The 16827-nt window shown below is 43.8% G+C and overlaps 1 protein-coding gene across 6 annotated transcripts in view; it reads left to right on the top strand.

Moving 5' to 3' along the window:
• The window catches only part of DOP1B (DOP1 leucine zipper like protein B), a 108491-nt gene extending 104661 nt beyond the window's left edge, over positions 1-3830 (top strand). For 5 of the 6 annotated variants that reach the window (XM_045084524.1, XM_045084523.1, XM_045084521.1 and 2 more), the window contains 3 exons: positions 198-359; positions 2693-2822; positions 3334-3830. In XM_045084524.1, the coding sequence (XP_044940459.1) occupies positions 198-359; positions 2693-2822; positions 3334-3585 (544 nt within the window). In that variant the 3' untranslated portion in view covers positions 3586-3830. Of the gene's footprint in view, positions 1-197; positions 360-2692; positions 2823-3019; positions 3028-3333 lie in introns of all 6 variants that reach the window. The other variant, XM_045084525.1, reaches the window with a different exon arrangement.
• The last annotated feature ends 12997 nt before the right edge of the window (positions 3831-16827 follow it).

The following is a 16827-nucleotide window of genomic DNA, read 5'->3' as shown; positions in this document are numbered from 1 at the left end:
CATCCGTGAGTGGTGCACATCACTTTGTGATGCTCGGTTATCTAACACTCCATGTTATTTTCTCAAAGTACTTAGGAAGGGACCCGCTATTTGACCATTTCTTAAAGGAAAAGGGCTCCTTAAGGACCTTGCACAGGCAGATGGACTACAGCGTATGTGAACAAATTTGTAACAAGAGTTTCTTTGCAAATTTATAGAAACAGCAATAAAATCAACAGAATGAAAGTTTCAGTTGCCGATGGAAATGGGCCCTCCGTGGGGGAGATACCCCCGAGTGAACTGGTCTTATATTTATCAGCTTGCAAATTCCTGGACACAGCACTTTCTTTTCCACCTGACAAGATGCCGTTATTTCAAATGTAAGTCAGATAAGACCATGTGTCCTCTTTGAAATGGTGACTTTCCTTGTCAGCACTTTTACTTTGTTGTGACCCGTGTATGGGAAGCCCCGGTAGTGGTTTCTAATGGCTGAGGAGAAGACCAGGTTTCAGAGTGCTCACAGCACCTGCGGTTTCCTGAATTTGGCTCATGGTAGTGTTTATGGATGGGTTTCGGGGAGTGTGTGGGGGGTGGTTGTTCAGGGGGTTTCACTACTGAGTGTTTATAAAACAAGAAGTAGGGGCTGCCTGGGTGGCTCAGTGGGTTGAAGCCTCTGCCTTCGGCTCAGGTCATGATCTCAGGGTCCTTGGATCAAGTCCCGCATTGAGCTCTCTGCTAGGCAGGGAGCCTGCTTCTTCCTCCCCCTGCCCCTCTCTCTACTTGTGATCTCTGTCAAATAAATAAAATCTTTAAAAACAAAAAAATAAGAGTTGGGGAATGGTGGTCCTCACTGCATTTGTGTAGATTTCATTATCCGTTTGTTTCTAATTAAATAGATGGAACACTGTCTCCAGCTCACTTTGCGTCTGTTGGCTTACATTTCCTGTAGGCTTAACACAGCTGCTCATATGGTTAATTTCATGCCCGGCCCCAGATGCCACTTCTCTCTGTCCTATCCCCCTAGAGAGAGTAATCATGTAGAAATGTTTGTGGTTACAATGTGGATTCTTCTTTACAGCAGACTACAGACTACAGAGTGAAAGAAGCCAATCTGAAATGGCTGTAGACTGTATGATTCCAACTCTGTGGCATTCTGGAAAAGGCAAAACTGTGAAGACAGTGAAAAGGTGGTCAGGGGTTACAAGAGAGGGAATCAGAACACAGATGGTTTTTAGGACTGGGAAACTACTTTATTTGATACTCTTCTTTTTTTTTTTAAAGATTTTATTTATTTATTTGATAGAGATCACAAGTAGGCAGAGAGGCAGGCAGAGAGAGAGAGAGGAGGAAACAGGCTCCCTGATGAGCAGAGAGCCCGATGTGGGGCTCGATCCCAGGACTCTGGGATCATGACCTGAGCTGAAGACAGAGGCTTTAACCCACTGAGCCACCCAGGCGCCCTATTTGATACTCTTAACAGTGGCTACGTGTCATGACATTTATCTACATCCAGAGAATGCGCACCAAGAGTGAGGCCTAAGTTGAACTCGGGACTTGGGGTGATAACAGTGAGTCAATGTCAGTTTCCCGATGGTTACAGACGTACCATTCTGGTGGAGGCTGTTGGGGCTTTTGCTAGTTCGAAAGTCTTTGGACTTTCCAGGCAATTGTGTTGTGAACCTAAACCTGCTGTAAGGAAGAAAGACTTTTTTTTAAGTGGGTTCTGATATATATGAGTATGCATGGCAGCATTATTCGTAATAAGCAAAAAGTGGAGAAAATCTAAAGTCCATCGATGTATAAGTATTCATACAGTGGGGGCGCCTGGGTGGCTCAGTGGGTTAAGCCTCTACCTTCGTCTCAGGTCATGATCCCAGGGGCCTGGGATCGAGTCCCGCATTGGGCTCTCTGCTCAGCAGGGAGCCTGCTTCTCCTCATCTCTCTCTCTACCTGTCTCTCTGCCTATTTGTGATCTCTCTCTCTGTCAAATAAATAAATAAAATCTTTAAAAAAAAAAAGTATTCATACAATGAAATATTCAGCAATAAAAAGAGATGAAGTACGCACGTGCCCTTGCAGCATGGACGGACCTTGGCAGCATCATGGGAAGCGAAAGACGGGAGTCACAAAGAACCACGTGTTCTGTGATTCTGCTTATATGACTGTCCCCAATAAGAAAATATGCAGAGGGACGCCTGGGTGGCTCAGTGGGTTAAGCGGCTGCCTTCGGCTCAGGTCATGATCCCAGCGTCCTGGGATCGAGTCCCGCATCGGGCTCCTTGCTCGGCGGGGAGCCTGCTTCTCCCTCTGCCTCTCCAGGCCTCTCTGCCTGTGCTCGCTCGCTCTCTCTCTTCCTCTATCCCTGACAAATAAATAAATAAAATCTTAAAAAAAAAAATTTAAAAAAAAAAACAAAACAAAAGAAAATATGCAGAGACAGAAAATAGATGGGTGGTGGCCTAGACGAAGCGGACGTAAGGGATGGAGGGCTGATAGGTAAAGGGAGCAGCGCTTCTTCATGAGGTGATGAAAACATCCTAAAGTTGATTATGGTGATGGGTAGACAATTCTGCAAATAAACGAAAGGCTACTAAATTATACACTTCAGGGGGGTGAATCGTATGGTGTGTGAGTTGTATCTCAAGAAAACTGTTTAAAAATCTTTTTGAAGTTGGCTCTGAGCCAAAAAAGGTTTTGTTGTTTTTGTGTCCAGTTACAGGTGGGCATTTGTTCCAGAAGTGGACACAGAGGGCCCTGCCTTCCTGTCGGATCTTGAGGAGAGTCACCAAGAATGCAAACCCCACACTGTTAGGATTCTGGAACTTCTAAAACTAAAATATGGGGTAAATGTCTTCCTTTTTGCAATTTATATTTGTGGCAGAAGGGACAAATCTAGGCAGTGAGAGAAGTCCTTCACGCGCCGCTTGACTTGAATGACTTTGAATAATTTTCTAAAGTTCTTTGATCCGAGTGTTAAAACTTGGAGGTGGTAGAAATCCCATCTTTACTTTCTCATTTTTATGTCACTTTCTCATCCCAGTTGCCGAGGTAATCATCCTGGATGACAGGATCGGGATCCGTGGAAGTTTTATACACAGAGTCCCTTTATTATGCTGAGGACAGGCCTGTAGGAAAAATGTCTGGAGCCTGGCTGGGGTGGAAAATGTCAGTTGAAGACCAGCATTTGAGTTCATTTGGAAACTGCCATGAGTACTGGTAGTGAATGTTCCTAAAGAACCCACTGCTTAGGTTTGCAGCCCGCGTGTACCTCACTTGCATCTCTAACACTTAACAAAGCTGTATCATCTTTACAGGGTTGGGTGGTGTTTTTTTGTTGTTGTTTGTTTTTTGCAGGAAATTGGCAGTTCTGATGAGATCACCATGAAGAATGAATTCCCCCTTCTGCGCCAGCATTCTGTTTCCAGCATCAGGCAACTGGTGCCATTCTTCCAGACTCTCAGTTGTGCTTTTAAAACCCAGAGTAAACTGCCTGCTGATACCCAAGGACCTCCGGTCTTGGAGTTTCCTGTCACAGATAGCCCAAGGGTCTTGAAACAACTAGAAGAATGTGTTGAGTATGATTTTTTGGAACATCTGGAATGTTAACCACGTAAGACAGAATTTCAAATCCGTTTACTGATATTGCTGTGAAAACCAGGATATATCCTAAACAAGAAAAGAGCCGGGATAGTGCTTTTAAATAAGTTTATTTCAATTTTGAAGGTCGATTTCAGATACTTTTCTGTGGGGCAACAAAACACACCTCCCTAAATGCCTTGTAATATATTTGGATCTGATTGTATGTTTCTTCCTCAATTTATGTAAAGAAAATAAAATAATATATCATCTGATGCTAGCACAAAATTTGTAATATGAAGTGTGAAGGTAATGAGTTGTATTCTTTGTCGATGTAGATATATGGGCTGTCAGTATATTTCCCTAAAAGTTTACACTTGTTGAATATTACTTTCAACCTTTCAGTCATATCCTTCTTTTTTTTTTTTTTTTACAGAAGTCGTATCCTTTAAAGCATTTATTTTCATACCGTATTTTAAAACCAAAGTATGTTATTTTCTGAAAATAATAATTGCCATTACCATTGGCTTCAGCAGTGCTGAGGGCTTGAAGATAGCACAGTGTATTTAACTCTTTCCCATTAAAAGCACATGGTAGGTGGCTAAGTTGGTTAAGCTCAGATCATGACCTCAGGGTTATGAGTTCAAGCCCCAGGTCGGGCTTCATACTTAGAGCAGAGTCTGCTTGGGATTCTTTCCGTCTCCCTCCCCCTCTGCCTCCTCTCCCCCAGCTCTTGCATACATTCTCTCTTTCTCTCAAATAAATAAATAAAATCTTAAAAAAAAAAATCACATGTTAAGGGGCACCTGGCTGTCTCAGTCGGTGGAGCATGTGACTCTTGATCTTGGGGTTATAGGCGTTCAAGCCCCACATTGGATACAGAGATGATAAATGAACTTTTTTTCTAAAATCACATGAGAAAATCACAGTGCATCCAGCTTCGAAAGAAATACATAGTCTTCAAAACTCTAATGGCTGGAACCTTAGTTATGTACAGTTAATTGCTTTGCCAGCACTTTTCCATCGTGGAGCCTTTAATGCCTGAAGCTACTGTCAGGGAAACTGACCCTTTGGACTCTTCCCTCATACGCTGTCCTTTCTGGGATCTTTTTCCCACTTTGTAGACACCCCTTTTCATTAAAATAATCCCTTTCTCAGCACAGACTCCTCTCGCCTGGCAGCAGGTCACCCCACTCTTTCCCAGCCTCTGTCTTTCTGCCAGCTACCCTATTCAGAGTCCTGGCTTGGCGCCCCTGCTCTGCTGTGGGAGCCTCCACTCTGCCAGCCAGCGTGCTTTGCCTTCCAGACTTGCCTACCTCATGTCCCCCTTTCAGCCTCCGGAGCACTGCGTGGAGTCTCATTCCCGCCCAGAGGGTGCATACGAGGCCCAGTGCGCGTTCTCAGGTCCATCCTTTCTGTAAACCAGCGTGTTCTGGGATGCAACCAACATTAAGTTCCTCCTAACATTCTTCTACTTAATGGTCTGTGTGCGGTGCCAAAGCAGCTCGCAACATTAGCCCCGGTCTAGGATTTGGGGAGCACATATCCGCCTGATTACCTAAATAAGGGCTGAAGAGGAAAAAAAAAAAAGCACCCCTGGAAACATGGGTATTCATCCAAATGTGTGTGAAAATTACAGTTTTTTACACCTAAGGGGATATCTTTAAAAACTTGCAAGTTTGGTCACTGAAATTTTAAATATTGAAGTGTAGACTTCCAAATCCTGCATAATTTACACTGTGAGTTAGCTGTAATTCAGATTGTGAGGAAATAGCCATCGGCTGATGAATAGTTAACACCAAGGTGAGTGCATATGTTCATATATCAAAATTTACAACAAAACTAACAATGTCATCAGCTATTATGCTGTGGAAGGCAGTTCTTGTATCTGTACCTAGATTTACAAATTTTGTTTTTCATTTTTTTTCTCCCCCATATCTAAAAGAGCTTAATGGTTTCTGAAAATATATGTCATTTAATCCTTATTTATTAAATGGAAATCTTAAAAGACAGGGATTCAACAACATCCCTATGTTTCTCCTAGAACACCGACAAAGTCTCGTAAACATGATGTACCTCTAAGTCTTTCGTTAGCGGTACCTAAGCAGCTGACAGTGGAAGCTCCAAAGCCAACTTGCCTGGGTGTGACTCAGCTTCCCCACATACTAGCTTGGGCAAAACTTTGTGCCTCAGCCTTCTCAGCTATAAAATGGGAATACCGACTGTAAATGTATCTTAGGGTCGTAGCAACTTACCATCTCCAGGCTGCCTTTATGATCTATAAACAGTTTTGATCATGCAGGCATCAGTAAAAAAGTAGACTCAGCCCACCCCAATGTCTGGAAACATGAGGAAAAGCAAGATTAACAGTTTGGGTATCTTCTTTTTACTTCCCAACAGAGGCCCTTCTGCACCCCACTTTGGAGCCAATGCACTGACTCCATTCCTCCCAGAGGAAGCTGGTGCTCTGTGTTTAGCTCTTCGCCACTGCACTGAGGGCAGGGAGTGTGCTGGGAGAGGTGGGGTTGCCAAGGGCGGCCACAGCAAAGCGGAACACAAGGGCGCTCTAACAGTTGGACACCCAGAGGCGCAGGCGGTGTTGATGGGGATGACATGATCCCCACTGCTAGGGCGCTTTCCAGGGGCCAGGCACGGCGCCAAGTGCGTTACCCGAACCCTTTTCTTTCTTACCACCTCCTTAGGAAGTAGGGGCCTACCCCATTCTGCAAGTTCAGCAGAGCCAGGAAACAAAACCTAAGTCTGTCTCCCTCTAGAGCCCTATGTTCTCAACCTCAGCGCTGAGAAAGTGAAACAGGAAATCCCTGAGGTGGCTGCTCCTTTCTGGGAACGTGTGGAAGGCAGTTTCTGAAACGACCCTCCTATCTGTCACTTCCTGTAAAGCCAGCTGGTACAAGACCACAGCACTCCTAGCTTTGAAGGTGTGGTGAGATGTGTTTTAGAGGACAACGAACCTTACTGCCCACTCGGTATACATTATGCCCATTTAAATCAGGAGTACAAGTAGCTAGATTTGTGGAAATAGTTGATGAAGTTTGTACCTAAAAGTTTTGACCGATTACCCAGGAGACTGGACAGAATTCTGTGCCGCTGGAATAAAATACTTCGGTGTGAGGGGCGCCTGGGTGGCTCAGTGGGTTAAGCCTCTGCCTTCGGCTCGGGTCATGATCCCAGGGGCCTGGGATCGAGTCCCGCATGGGGCTCTCTGCTCAGCGGGGAGCCTGCTTCTCCTCATCTCTCTCTCTGTCTGTCTCTCTGCCTATTTGTGATCTCTCTCTCTGTCAAATAAATAAATAAAATCTTTAAAAAAAAAAAAAAAAAATACTTCGGTGTGAGACCTGCAAGAAGGTATTACCTGCAGGTCAGTGAGGCAAACCAATGAACACGCAAAACCAACATCTTCAAAGAAGAAAGTGTGATTGGGACCAGGATGCGGACCAATTAAGGAGTTTCCCCACTCTACATGAAGGAACAGCTGGGCTTCTGTGACTGTTACAGGAGTGTCATGTGTGTGTGCGCGTGCGATCGTGTGTCCATGTTTTGTTAAGTCCTGTAGTAACCATTCCAGACTATCCAATCCTCTTCAGCCAGATTCGGTGCTGTCTCTGAAGTTCAGAGTGAAGGGGACCCTTTCCAGCATTTTTGAGAATGGGTATGAGTATCCCAAGGTCAGCAATCTGTCCTTTACAGTTGGAATCCAGCAAAGCAACTATGCTTAGCAGGGGTCCTCCCACTGGGATGTGCAGGAGACCCTCCTGGCGAGCTGGCTAACTTGCAGAATGCCTAGCCTCCTCCCCAGAGCGTCTGGATCAGTCAGTAGATGGGATGACACTCAGGAATTTGCTTGTGTCACAAGTTGTTTTTGTCGCAGGAATGTTCAGGAAGGTCCCTGAACCATTCTCGGAGAAACACTAGTTTTCAGAGCAGTTTATTCACAAATATAGTTACTTTCAAGGAAGCCAAGAGGAAACTAGCAAGCTGAGCTTGTTAGGTTACTTCTACTCCCATATAGGGAGCTCCTTCCAAGTGGTTCTCCATCTAAATCAGGGAAGTCCACTTTTAAGCCAAGGTGGAAAGGAAATAGACTTTAAAATACTGTAAGTCTGGGACAAGAATAAGGTACTTCCTCAAAGAGCTAAAAATAGAATTACTATATGATCCAGAAATGCCACTAAAAGAACTGAAAGCAGGGTCTCAGATGATGAAGTTCTAGAACCTAGGTGAGGTTCAGTGGGGTGAGGTCCAGAGCCGACGACTAAGAATTCTTAAGATGTCTCTGGTGCAAAAAGGTGGCTTATTAAAGCACGGGGACAGGACCCGTGGGCAGACAGAGATGCTGCTCTGCTATCCTGAGGAGTGGCTGATTATATACACAGGAGTTGGGTAGGTGAGGACAAAGGGGATGATGTTAGTCTCTCAGGAATTTTGGAAGTAAGGTCTCCACGACCTTGAGGGGCTAGCTGTTGTCTGTTGTCTGGGAAAAAGGTTATTTATTACCAATAATAAGAATCTTCTCTTGAGACCCTTTAGATGTATATCAGTGGGTCATATGCTTGGGAATGATTGCTGACACTACCTTGGAGATTTAGAGATAAAGTTTCAGATTTCTCCTATCAAGAGTCCTTGTTAGTGAGATTTAGGTTTAGAAGAAATTTAACTTTATTTACATTTCCTTCTGCCTCAGTCTCCTTCAGTTTTTATGGAGGGGAGGGCAACATTAGGGCTTGAGGAACTGAGTTATTTGTCTCTGGAAATTGGGCTATTGATAAGATAGCTTCTTTGGGGGTGCCTGGGTGGCTCAGTGGGTTAAAGCCTCTGCCTTCAGCTCAGGTCATGATCCCAGGGTCCTGAGATAGAGCCCCGCATTGGGCTCTCTGCTCAGCAGGGAGCTTGCTTCCCTTCCTCTCTCTCTGCCTGCTTGTGATCTCTGTCAAATAAATAAATAAAAATCTTAAAAAAAAAAAAAAAAAGCTTCTTTGTTGTGAATCACTAGGTCATTTTTAGACGGAGGGAGACTCCTGTCTTGCAGGGTTGTGATCTCCGCAAGTTAACTATTTGTTTTTCTTTTAGGGCAGCCAGGGGTGCCTAAGGAATGTCATAGGTATTACCGAGGGGAGCGGGTGGAGAGGGGCTGCAAGGTGCCAGCTTTTGCTTTGTCCTCAGCCAGCCTCCTGCCTCCTCCTCATCAGATACTTGGACCCCCATGTTCACAGCATTTCCACAACAGCCAAGAGGTGGAAATGACCCAAGTGTCCATTGAGAGATGAATGGATAAACAAAATGTGGTCTCTACACACAATGGATTATTATTCAGCCTTAAAGAGGAAGGACTTCTCACACATACTATAACATGGACAAACCTTGAGAGGACATTATGTTAAGTATACCAGTCCCAAAAGGATGAATGTATAATTCCACTTGCAGGATGGACCTGAAATAGCCAAATTCAGAGACACAAAGTAGAATGATGTGTACCAGGGGCTGGGGGTGGGGGATGGGGAGTTAGTGTTTAATGGGTATAGCATTTCAGTTTGAAAGATGAAAAACTGGGGCACCTGGGTGGCTCAGTGGGTTAAAGCCTCTGCCTTCGGCTCAGGTCATGATCCCAGGGTCCTGGGATCGAGCCCTGCATTGGGCTCTCTGCTCAGCAGGGAGCCTGCTTCCCTTCCTGCCTCTCTGCCTACTTGTGATCTCTCTCTCTCTCTCTCTGTTAAATAAATAAATAAAATGTTTAAAAAAAAAAAAAAAGAAAGATGAAAAATTTCCAGGGATGGATGGTAGTAATGGGGACACAGCAATGTGAGTAAAATTAATGTCACCCGATTGTACACTTAAAAAAGGGTTAAAGTGGTAAATTTTAGGTTCTGTATATAGTACAATTCTTAAAAACAAAAATACTGTTAGTTTAAAGTGAAGGCATGGGAGACAGCTGGGGTTCCCTCTTATGTAATGAACAAACATCTGTCTCAGGATTTCCCCCTCAAAGTCAACCAGAAGCAGATGGGAGGTGGAAAATTAAGGAGAAGATTGCCCTTCAACATTTTGGCTCTAAAAGAAGTCACTAGCATATTACGCTAAATTGAGATTGTAGTAATGACTCGGGACCTGGCGGCCTCGCCTCTCTTCTGTCTCCTCCCATCGCTCAGCGTTTCCCATCTCTTGCATTTCTATCATGTTCCAACTGCTTGATACTATCTCCTCTTCTTTCACCCAACAAGTCCTGCTTAAGTCGCTTATTTAACGAATATGCGGGGGCCAGTCTTTGACACCCCGACTCCTCAGTCTTGCTCCTTTCCACGGGTCCTCATGCACAGTGAGGCACTTCGTCACAGCGAGGCCCTAGTAAAGTGAGTGCTGATGACATAGCCCATCGCCGGCTGCAAAGCCAGCGCCCCTTGTGAGGAAGAGACGGGGCCCGTATCTTCAGTTCCTTTGGGGTCTGGCATATATAAGCGGCCTGAGATAACTAAATGAAAAACATAAAAGTTTGATTTTCTGAAAAATATGGTGCTGGGGGAGGAAGAAAGGCCAGTAAACCCAAGTTTGAGTGAAATAATTTCTAGGACTAGACAGCTGGGGGCTCAGAAAACACTGGGTTTTTGGCCCAAAACCCAGACCCTCCGTCGCTCTAGTACCCACCTCCCTGAGGCTCATGCTGTCTCACTGACCACCCGCCATTGGCGCGTGAGGATGCTGGGGTTGGCTTGCTTTCCCCACTCTTCCCCGCAGGTCCTTGAACTGCCTGATTCCATACAGTCAGCCCAACCCACCCAAAAAACGTGGGAAGACTGCGTTTTCTGTCTTCACCGGGCTTGTCCTCCATTCTCACTGGACCCTTGACAACAAAACACCACTGTCTTCTCTGGAGGGTGAACACTTGAGCCTGGGCACTACCGAGCTGTCTGGAGAGAGCTCCTTGTGTGTTAGAGTCAAGAGGCCATTTTAACTAATAAGCACGCAATTGTCTATTCTTCCACACTACCCTTGTAATTGTTTTATGTTTGTTTCCGATTCTAAGCCAGGTTAACAATCTAATTGTCACAGAATCTAAATCCTTCAGGAAACAGACAAATTGTCTGCTATGATTGAGAAGTGGAGCTTGTGGCTAATTGAAGCGCATAACCAACCTAAAGCTAATAAAACTTAATGAAAAGTTAATATATACAAATCAAGGGGTGCCTGGCTGGCTCAGTTAGTAGAGCATGTGACTCTTGATCTTGAGGTTGTGGGTTCGAACCCCACATTGGATGTAGAGATTACTTAAAAATAGAATTTTATATATTTTTATCTATATGTGCACATAAGACAGTTTCTTGAGATCAACATCTCTATATCTATCTACCTATCTAAATTACCAGTTATGAGATAGATGAAATCCCACTTAAAAAAACAATGATAATAAAATATTCAGAGGAAAAAACTTCATAAGAACTTCTTGGAATTTCCAAACGAGTAAAGACTTGGGAGTGAAAGGAAAGGCTTACTAGGTCTTGAAGGGGAAGGTCCAACATCATCAAGTTGTGAATTCTAAATTAATCTGTAAATGCAATGCAATCCCCCAGAAGCAACACTTAGATTTTTTTTTTTTTTTGAACCAGGAAAACGCATTCTAAAATTTATATGGAAAAAATAGACAAAAGTAGCCAGAAATTTTCTGGGGGGGGAAAAAAAAGAACTAAATTGAGTAGATCTTGAAACATATTGTAACACCAAATAATTGGTACCAGTGCAGAAGTGAACAGAAGATTAATAGAACAAAACAGAAAGCCCTTCAATGGACACAAATGTGAGGAAGAATTTAGTATATAATAAAAGTGACACTTCAAATCAATAGGGGGAAAGAAAGGTGGCTTATTTGATGAATGGTATAGAGATAACAGGGTAACCAACAGAAAAAAAGAAAATAAATTGGATGTATACCTCCCATTTTTCACCAAAATAAATTCCAAACAGATCAATGATTGAAAACATGGAAAAACCATAAAAATACTAGAAGAAATCAAGAGAAGACGTCTATATAAGCCAAGAATGGAGATGATCTTTCTTAGATGAATATAAATTCCAGAAGTCCTAAGAGAAAGTTCAATAATTTTGACTATATACATTATCTTCTAAAATTCTGCTTAACAAAAATCATGAGCAAAGTAAAATACAAATGGCAGACTGAGAAAAATATTTGAGACTCCTATTACAAAGGGCTAATTTCTCCAATACTCAAAGAACTCCTATCAAGAGAAAAAGAAAAGTAAAATGGGCAAAAAGTATGAACAGGGAGTTCTACACACATGAAAAAAACAACTGGTTTTAACACATGTAAAAAGGTGCCCAATTTACAAAAGGCCTTACACCATGAGGGAAAGATTAAAATTGCTCTGAAACATTTTTCACTGACCATTTCAGCAGATACTAGTAAGAGGGGAAATAGGATCCTTTCTACATTGCTGTAAAAAATATAAATTGCTACAAGCTCTGTGGAGGAAATTTGGCTCCTATCAAAGTTTCTACCAAAACTATGAATGGATGTATCTTTTGACTCAACAGTTCTACTTTTAGGAATTTATTTGATATACATACATATGTGTAAAATGATTTAAGTTTTTCATTGTCGTCTTATTGATAATAACAAAAGTGTAAACACAATCTGTGCCCACCAGCAGAAGGATTGGCTGAAGAAGTTTCAGTGCATCAATAAAATGGAATGTTATTGGGGTGCCTGGCTGGCTCAGTAGAGCACATGACTCGATCTCGTCGTGAGTTTGAGACCCACACTGGGCACAGAGATTACTTAAAAGAAAAAAAAAAGAATGTTATGAGGTTGCAAAATAACGTGAGGAAGCTCTTTATGTGGTTAAGGAAAGATCTCCATGATACACTGTTTACACTGTTGTACGAAAAACTCAAGATGCATAATGGCAGAAGTTGGTAAAAACAAACAGATTTCACGTTGTGTTGATTTAGATCAGGTGGAGGTTTTGTTTATGTGGCTAATATTCCAACCCTGGTATGGACTTTAAAAAATTTCTTTCCCTGCCTTAGTCCATTTGGGCTGCTATTACAGAAATACCATAGGCTGGGTGGCTTACACAACAAACTCTTGGTTTGGGCTGAGGTCATGCTCTCTCTCTCTCAAATAAATGAATAAATCCTTTTGAAAAAATCAACTCAAGTCAGCCTTGACTTTTTTAAAATAAAGATTTCCATGCAAGCTTTGGTTTGTCCGATACAATCACCAGAGGGGTGTAGTGGGGCATTTAGTTTTCTATAAAATCCCCTTCTATACCAAACTGGTGTAAGCTTAGCCTATACCTGTTTGCCTCAAATTTCTTTCCATATGAGTAAGCCGTGAGGACAAAGAATTCCACAGTGTGTTCAGTTGTGTGAAAAAAAGGGCGAGGGGGCAAAGAGTTGATGTTTAGGTAGTACTTGCTTGTACATGAATATATTGTTTATGCCTTTTGTTGCTCTAACAAACTATCACAAACTTAGTGGCTTAAAACAACGGAAATTGCTTCTCTTCCAGTTCTGGAGGCCAGATGTCTGAAGTAAGTTTCACTGAGCTGAAGTTATCTCCTCTGTAGACTCTGGGATCTCTAGAATGGAGTTTCCTGATCTTTTCTGGCTTCTAGAACTGCATTCTTTGGCTCAAGGCCCTTTCTATATTTCCAGAACCAACAGCATAACATCTTCAAGTCTCTCTCTGCTGCAGAGGTCAAATAATCTGTGACCCCTTCTCCCTCTGCCTTTGTTTCATAAAGACAGTTGGGATTGCATCTGGGACCCATCCACAAAATCCAGGCTTGATCCCATCTCAAAATGAAAGTGATTTGCTGAATAGCTAATAAGAAGCCGGATGTAGCCCTAGACTGACATTGCACTATACTATTAAAATTCTATTTTGATTTTCACAAAGCGTAATACTCATCAAATCGATTTCACAACTCACAAATGGGCCACAATTTAACAAACACAGCCTTGAGATCGTTAAGTTTTCTATTTTGTTCACCACTGCGCCCTTAGAGCCCTGATATTGACAGACACGAAAAAAGCTCTCAATAAAGAATTGATGAGAGGGCGTCTGGGTGGCTCGGTGGGTTAAGCCGCTGCCTTGGGCTCGGGTCATGATCTCGGGGTCCTGGGATCGAGTCCCGCATCGGGCTCTCTGCTCAGCGGGGAGCCTGCTTCCTCCTCTCTCTCTCTGCCTACTTGTGATCTCTGTCAAATAAATAAATAAATAAATCTTTAAAAAAAAAAAAAGAATGGATGGGAAAGCTTCTTACCTAACAATCTTAACGCTGGAGGAAACCAAGAAATTATCCAGTCCAGGGCATTACAATTGGTATTAACCAGCACTTTGACTTAGGTGATTTCACATTATGTCATTGGCCCAATGGTGAGTCACAAAAGTGACAACAAAACATTTTTTTTTAAAGTTTTATTTATTTCCTTGAGAGAGAGAGCAAGAGCAATAGTGAGAGAGGAAAAGAAGCAGACTCCCTGCTGAGCAAAGAGCCTGATGTGGGGCTTGATCCTAGGACCATGAGGTTATGACCTGAGCTGAAGGCAGATGCATAACCTACTGAGCCACCCAGGTGCCCCTAAACATTTTCTCATTCATGTAGTTCTTCCTCGAATTACGATGGAGTTACCTTCCAATAGACCCATCATAAGCTGAGAATATTTTAAGTTGAAAATGTATTTAGGGCGCCTGGGTGACTCAGTGGGTTGGGCCTCTACCTTTGGCTTAGGTCATGATCTCAGAGTCCTGGGATCAGTCCCGCACTGGGCTCTCTGCTCAGCAAGGAGCCTGCTTCCCCCTCTCTCTCTGCCTGCCTCTCTGCTTACTTGTGATCTCTCTCTGTGTGTCAAATGGATGGATAAAATCTTAAAAAAAAAAAATGCATTTAATACAACATACTGAACATCATAGCTTAGCGTGTGCTCAGAACACTTACGTTAGCTCACAGTCCAACAAAATTATCTAATGCAAAGCCTGTATTTTGTGTATTTTTTTTTAAAAGATTTTATTTATTTATTTGACAGAGAGAGATCACAGTAGGAGAGAGGAAGGGAAGAGATCACAGAGAGAGGGGAAGGGAACGCCCCCTGCTGAGCAGAGAGCTGGATGTGGGACTCGATCCCAGGACCCTGAGATCATGACCTGAGCCGAAGGCAGCAGCTTAACCCACTGAGCCATGCAGGCGCCCTATTTTGTGTAATTTATTAAATACTGTCTGAAAGTGAAAACCAGATTGTTTGGGTACGACAGTTCTAAGTGTATATAGGTTGTTCATTCTGATAGCATGGCTGATTGGGAACTACAGCTTACTGCTACCCAGTAACACGAGAGAGGATCATACCGGGTATCGCTAGCCCAGTACTAATTTTAAAAATAAAATAAAAACCGCCAGTTATTTTACTAGCAAAAATGGACTTACTCAAGAATAGAAGAGAACTGTAATCGGAGACAAACAAGTTGCAGCAAAGTCCAGAGTCAAGTCCAGGGAATAAAGGGGAGGTAACTTTTTTTTTTTTTTAAAGATTTTATTTATTTATTTGACAGAGAGAAATCACAAGTAGATGGAGAGGCAGGCAGAGAGAGAGGAAGGGAAGCAGGCTCCCTGCTGAGCAGAGAGCCCTGATGCGGGACTCGATCCCAAGACGCTGAGATCATGACATGAGCCGAAGGCAGCGGCTTAACCCACTGAGCCACCCAGGCGCCCCGGAGGTAACCTTTCTTAAGGAGAGGAGTAGGTTGAGAAGACTGTTACAAACTACAAAGTCCACTGCAGTAAATTGGGAATTCAAAGTGTAGTGGCTTCTTGGCTGAGGTGTTTCAGGGTTGTAAGAGACAAGGTAAGTGCTTTTTCTTTCCCCCAGAGATATTAAAGTAGTACCAAGGTCAAGTCCAGGTAATGTCAAGTCCGTCTCTTCCTGTTGGGTCTGCAATTGGTGAAACTGGTAGGGCAGGAGAGGTCACCCTGTGGAAACTCCCAACTCCACTTTAGTGAGATTTCTGTTTATTAATTTTCACACCAGCAAAAGAGCGAAATCCAAAATTCTAAGTACAGTTATTTTTTAAAAAAAGATTTTATTTATTTATTTAAAAGAGAGAGTGCAGATGGAGAGAGAGAGAGCGAGCACACGAGCTTGGGCTGGGTAACGGAGGGAGGAGGAGAAGCAGGCTCCCCACGGAACACGGAGCCCAGCGCTGGGCTTCATCCCAGAACCCCGAGATAATGACCTGAGCGAAAAGCAGACTCTTCACTGACTGAGCCACCCAGGTGCCCCCCAATTACAGTTTCTACTGAATGCGGAGCATTTCCGCACCACGGTAAGGTTGACAAATGCTAAGTAGAACTGTAGCAAGTGGCGAGACAATCTGTACTGGAAATAATATTTCGTATATAGTAAGCCTGAACTAATAATGCATACCACATTGTTCATATGTTCTGCTGAAGAGATTCCGGGTAAACTTCGCGTTTTGTATTTCCGTATTATTGGAATTTTTACAAAGAAAATGAATTACAGTAAAAAAAAGCAACAGGTGGAGAGTGGGTGGGAAAAATGGGTTAACTCGGTTTGGGTTTTTTTTTAAATTTAGTTAAAAACATTCAATGAATGAAAAACAAGTGTTGGAGACCCGACATGTGCTTTTACCTCCCCCAAATCAGGACAAAGAGATAAAAGGAAAAACTAAAAGCGAAAAACCTAAATGGTTTCCAGAACCCTGTGCACCCTTTCTTTACCTACAGCCCTAGCCTTACTCGTTTCTAGATCCTACTCCCGTAGCCCAAGCCCCGGCGCAAAGTCGACAGCGCGTCCGAGTGCACGAGCGAGAGGCTCCCTTCACCAGGCCGAGGGCTGGGAACCTCCAGGGCAAACCCCAAACGCACCGCGTCTCCGTCTCGTTAACTCGGCTTCAAATCACAGGGACCCAGGCGGGGCCCCGACGGCTTCTTTCAGCGCAATGCACGTGCAGCCGCGTCGCCCGGCCCCAGCGCCCAAGGTCACCTACCCCTCTGGGCCCCAGCGGTCGGCGTGACAGACCCCAAACTCCGGACCCTCAACTTCCCAGGCCCCGTTAGGCCGCCCGCGTCCGTTTCGCGCCCGCCACTCTCACGCATGCGCCCTTCCCCTAGCGGGGCCCAGCGCTTCGAGCCCAGTTCCCCCCGGCTTCAACCAGCCTGGCCATTTACTTGCCCCACACTCTTACAACGGCGCCTGAGGCGGAAGTGGGCGGGCGGGGCAGCCGCG

This window comes from Mustela putorius, unplaced genomic scaffold (genome assembly GCF_011764305.1).
Source record: "Mustela putorius furo isolate JIRA1106 unplaced genomic scaffold, ASM1176430v1.1 tig00000765_pilon_pilon_pilon, whole genome shotgun sequence".
Taxonomy (NCBI): Eukaryota; Metazoa; Chordata; class Mammalia; order Carnivora; family Mustelidae; genus Mustela; species Mustela putorius.
The sequence above is the reverse complement of the archived record's forward strand: the minus strand, read 5'-3'. Positions and strand labels throughout refer to the sequence as shown.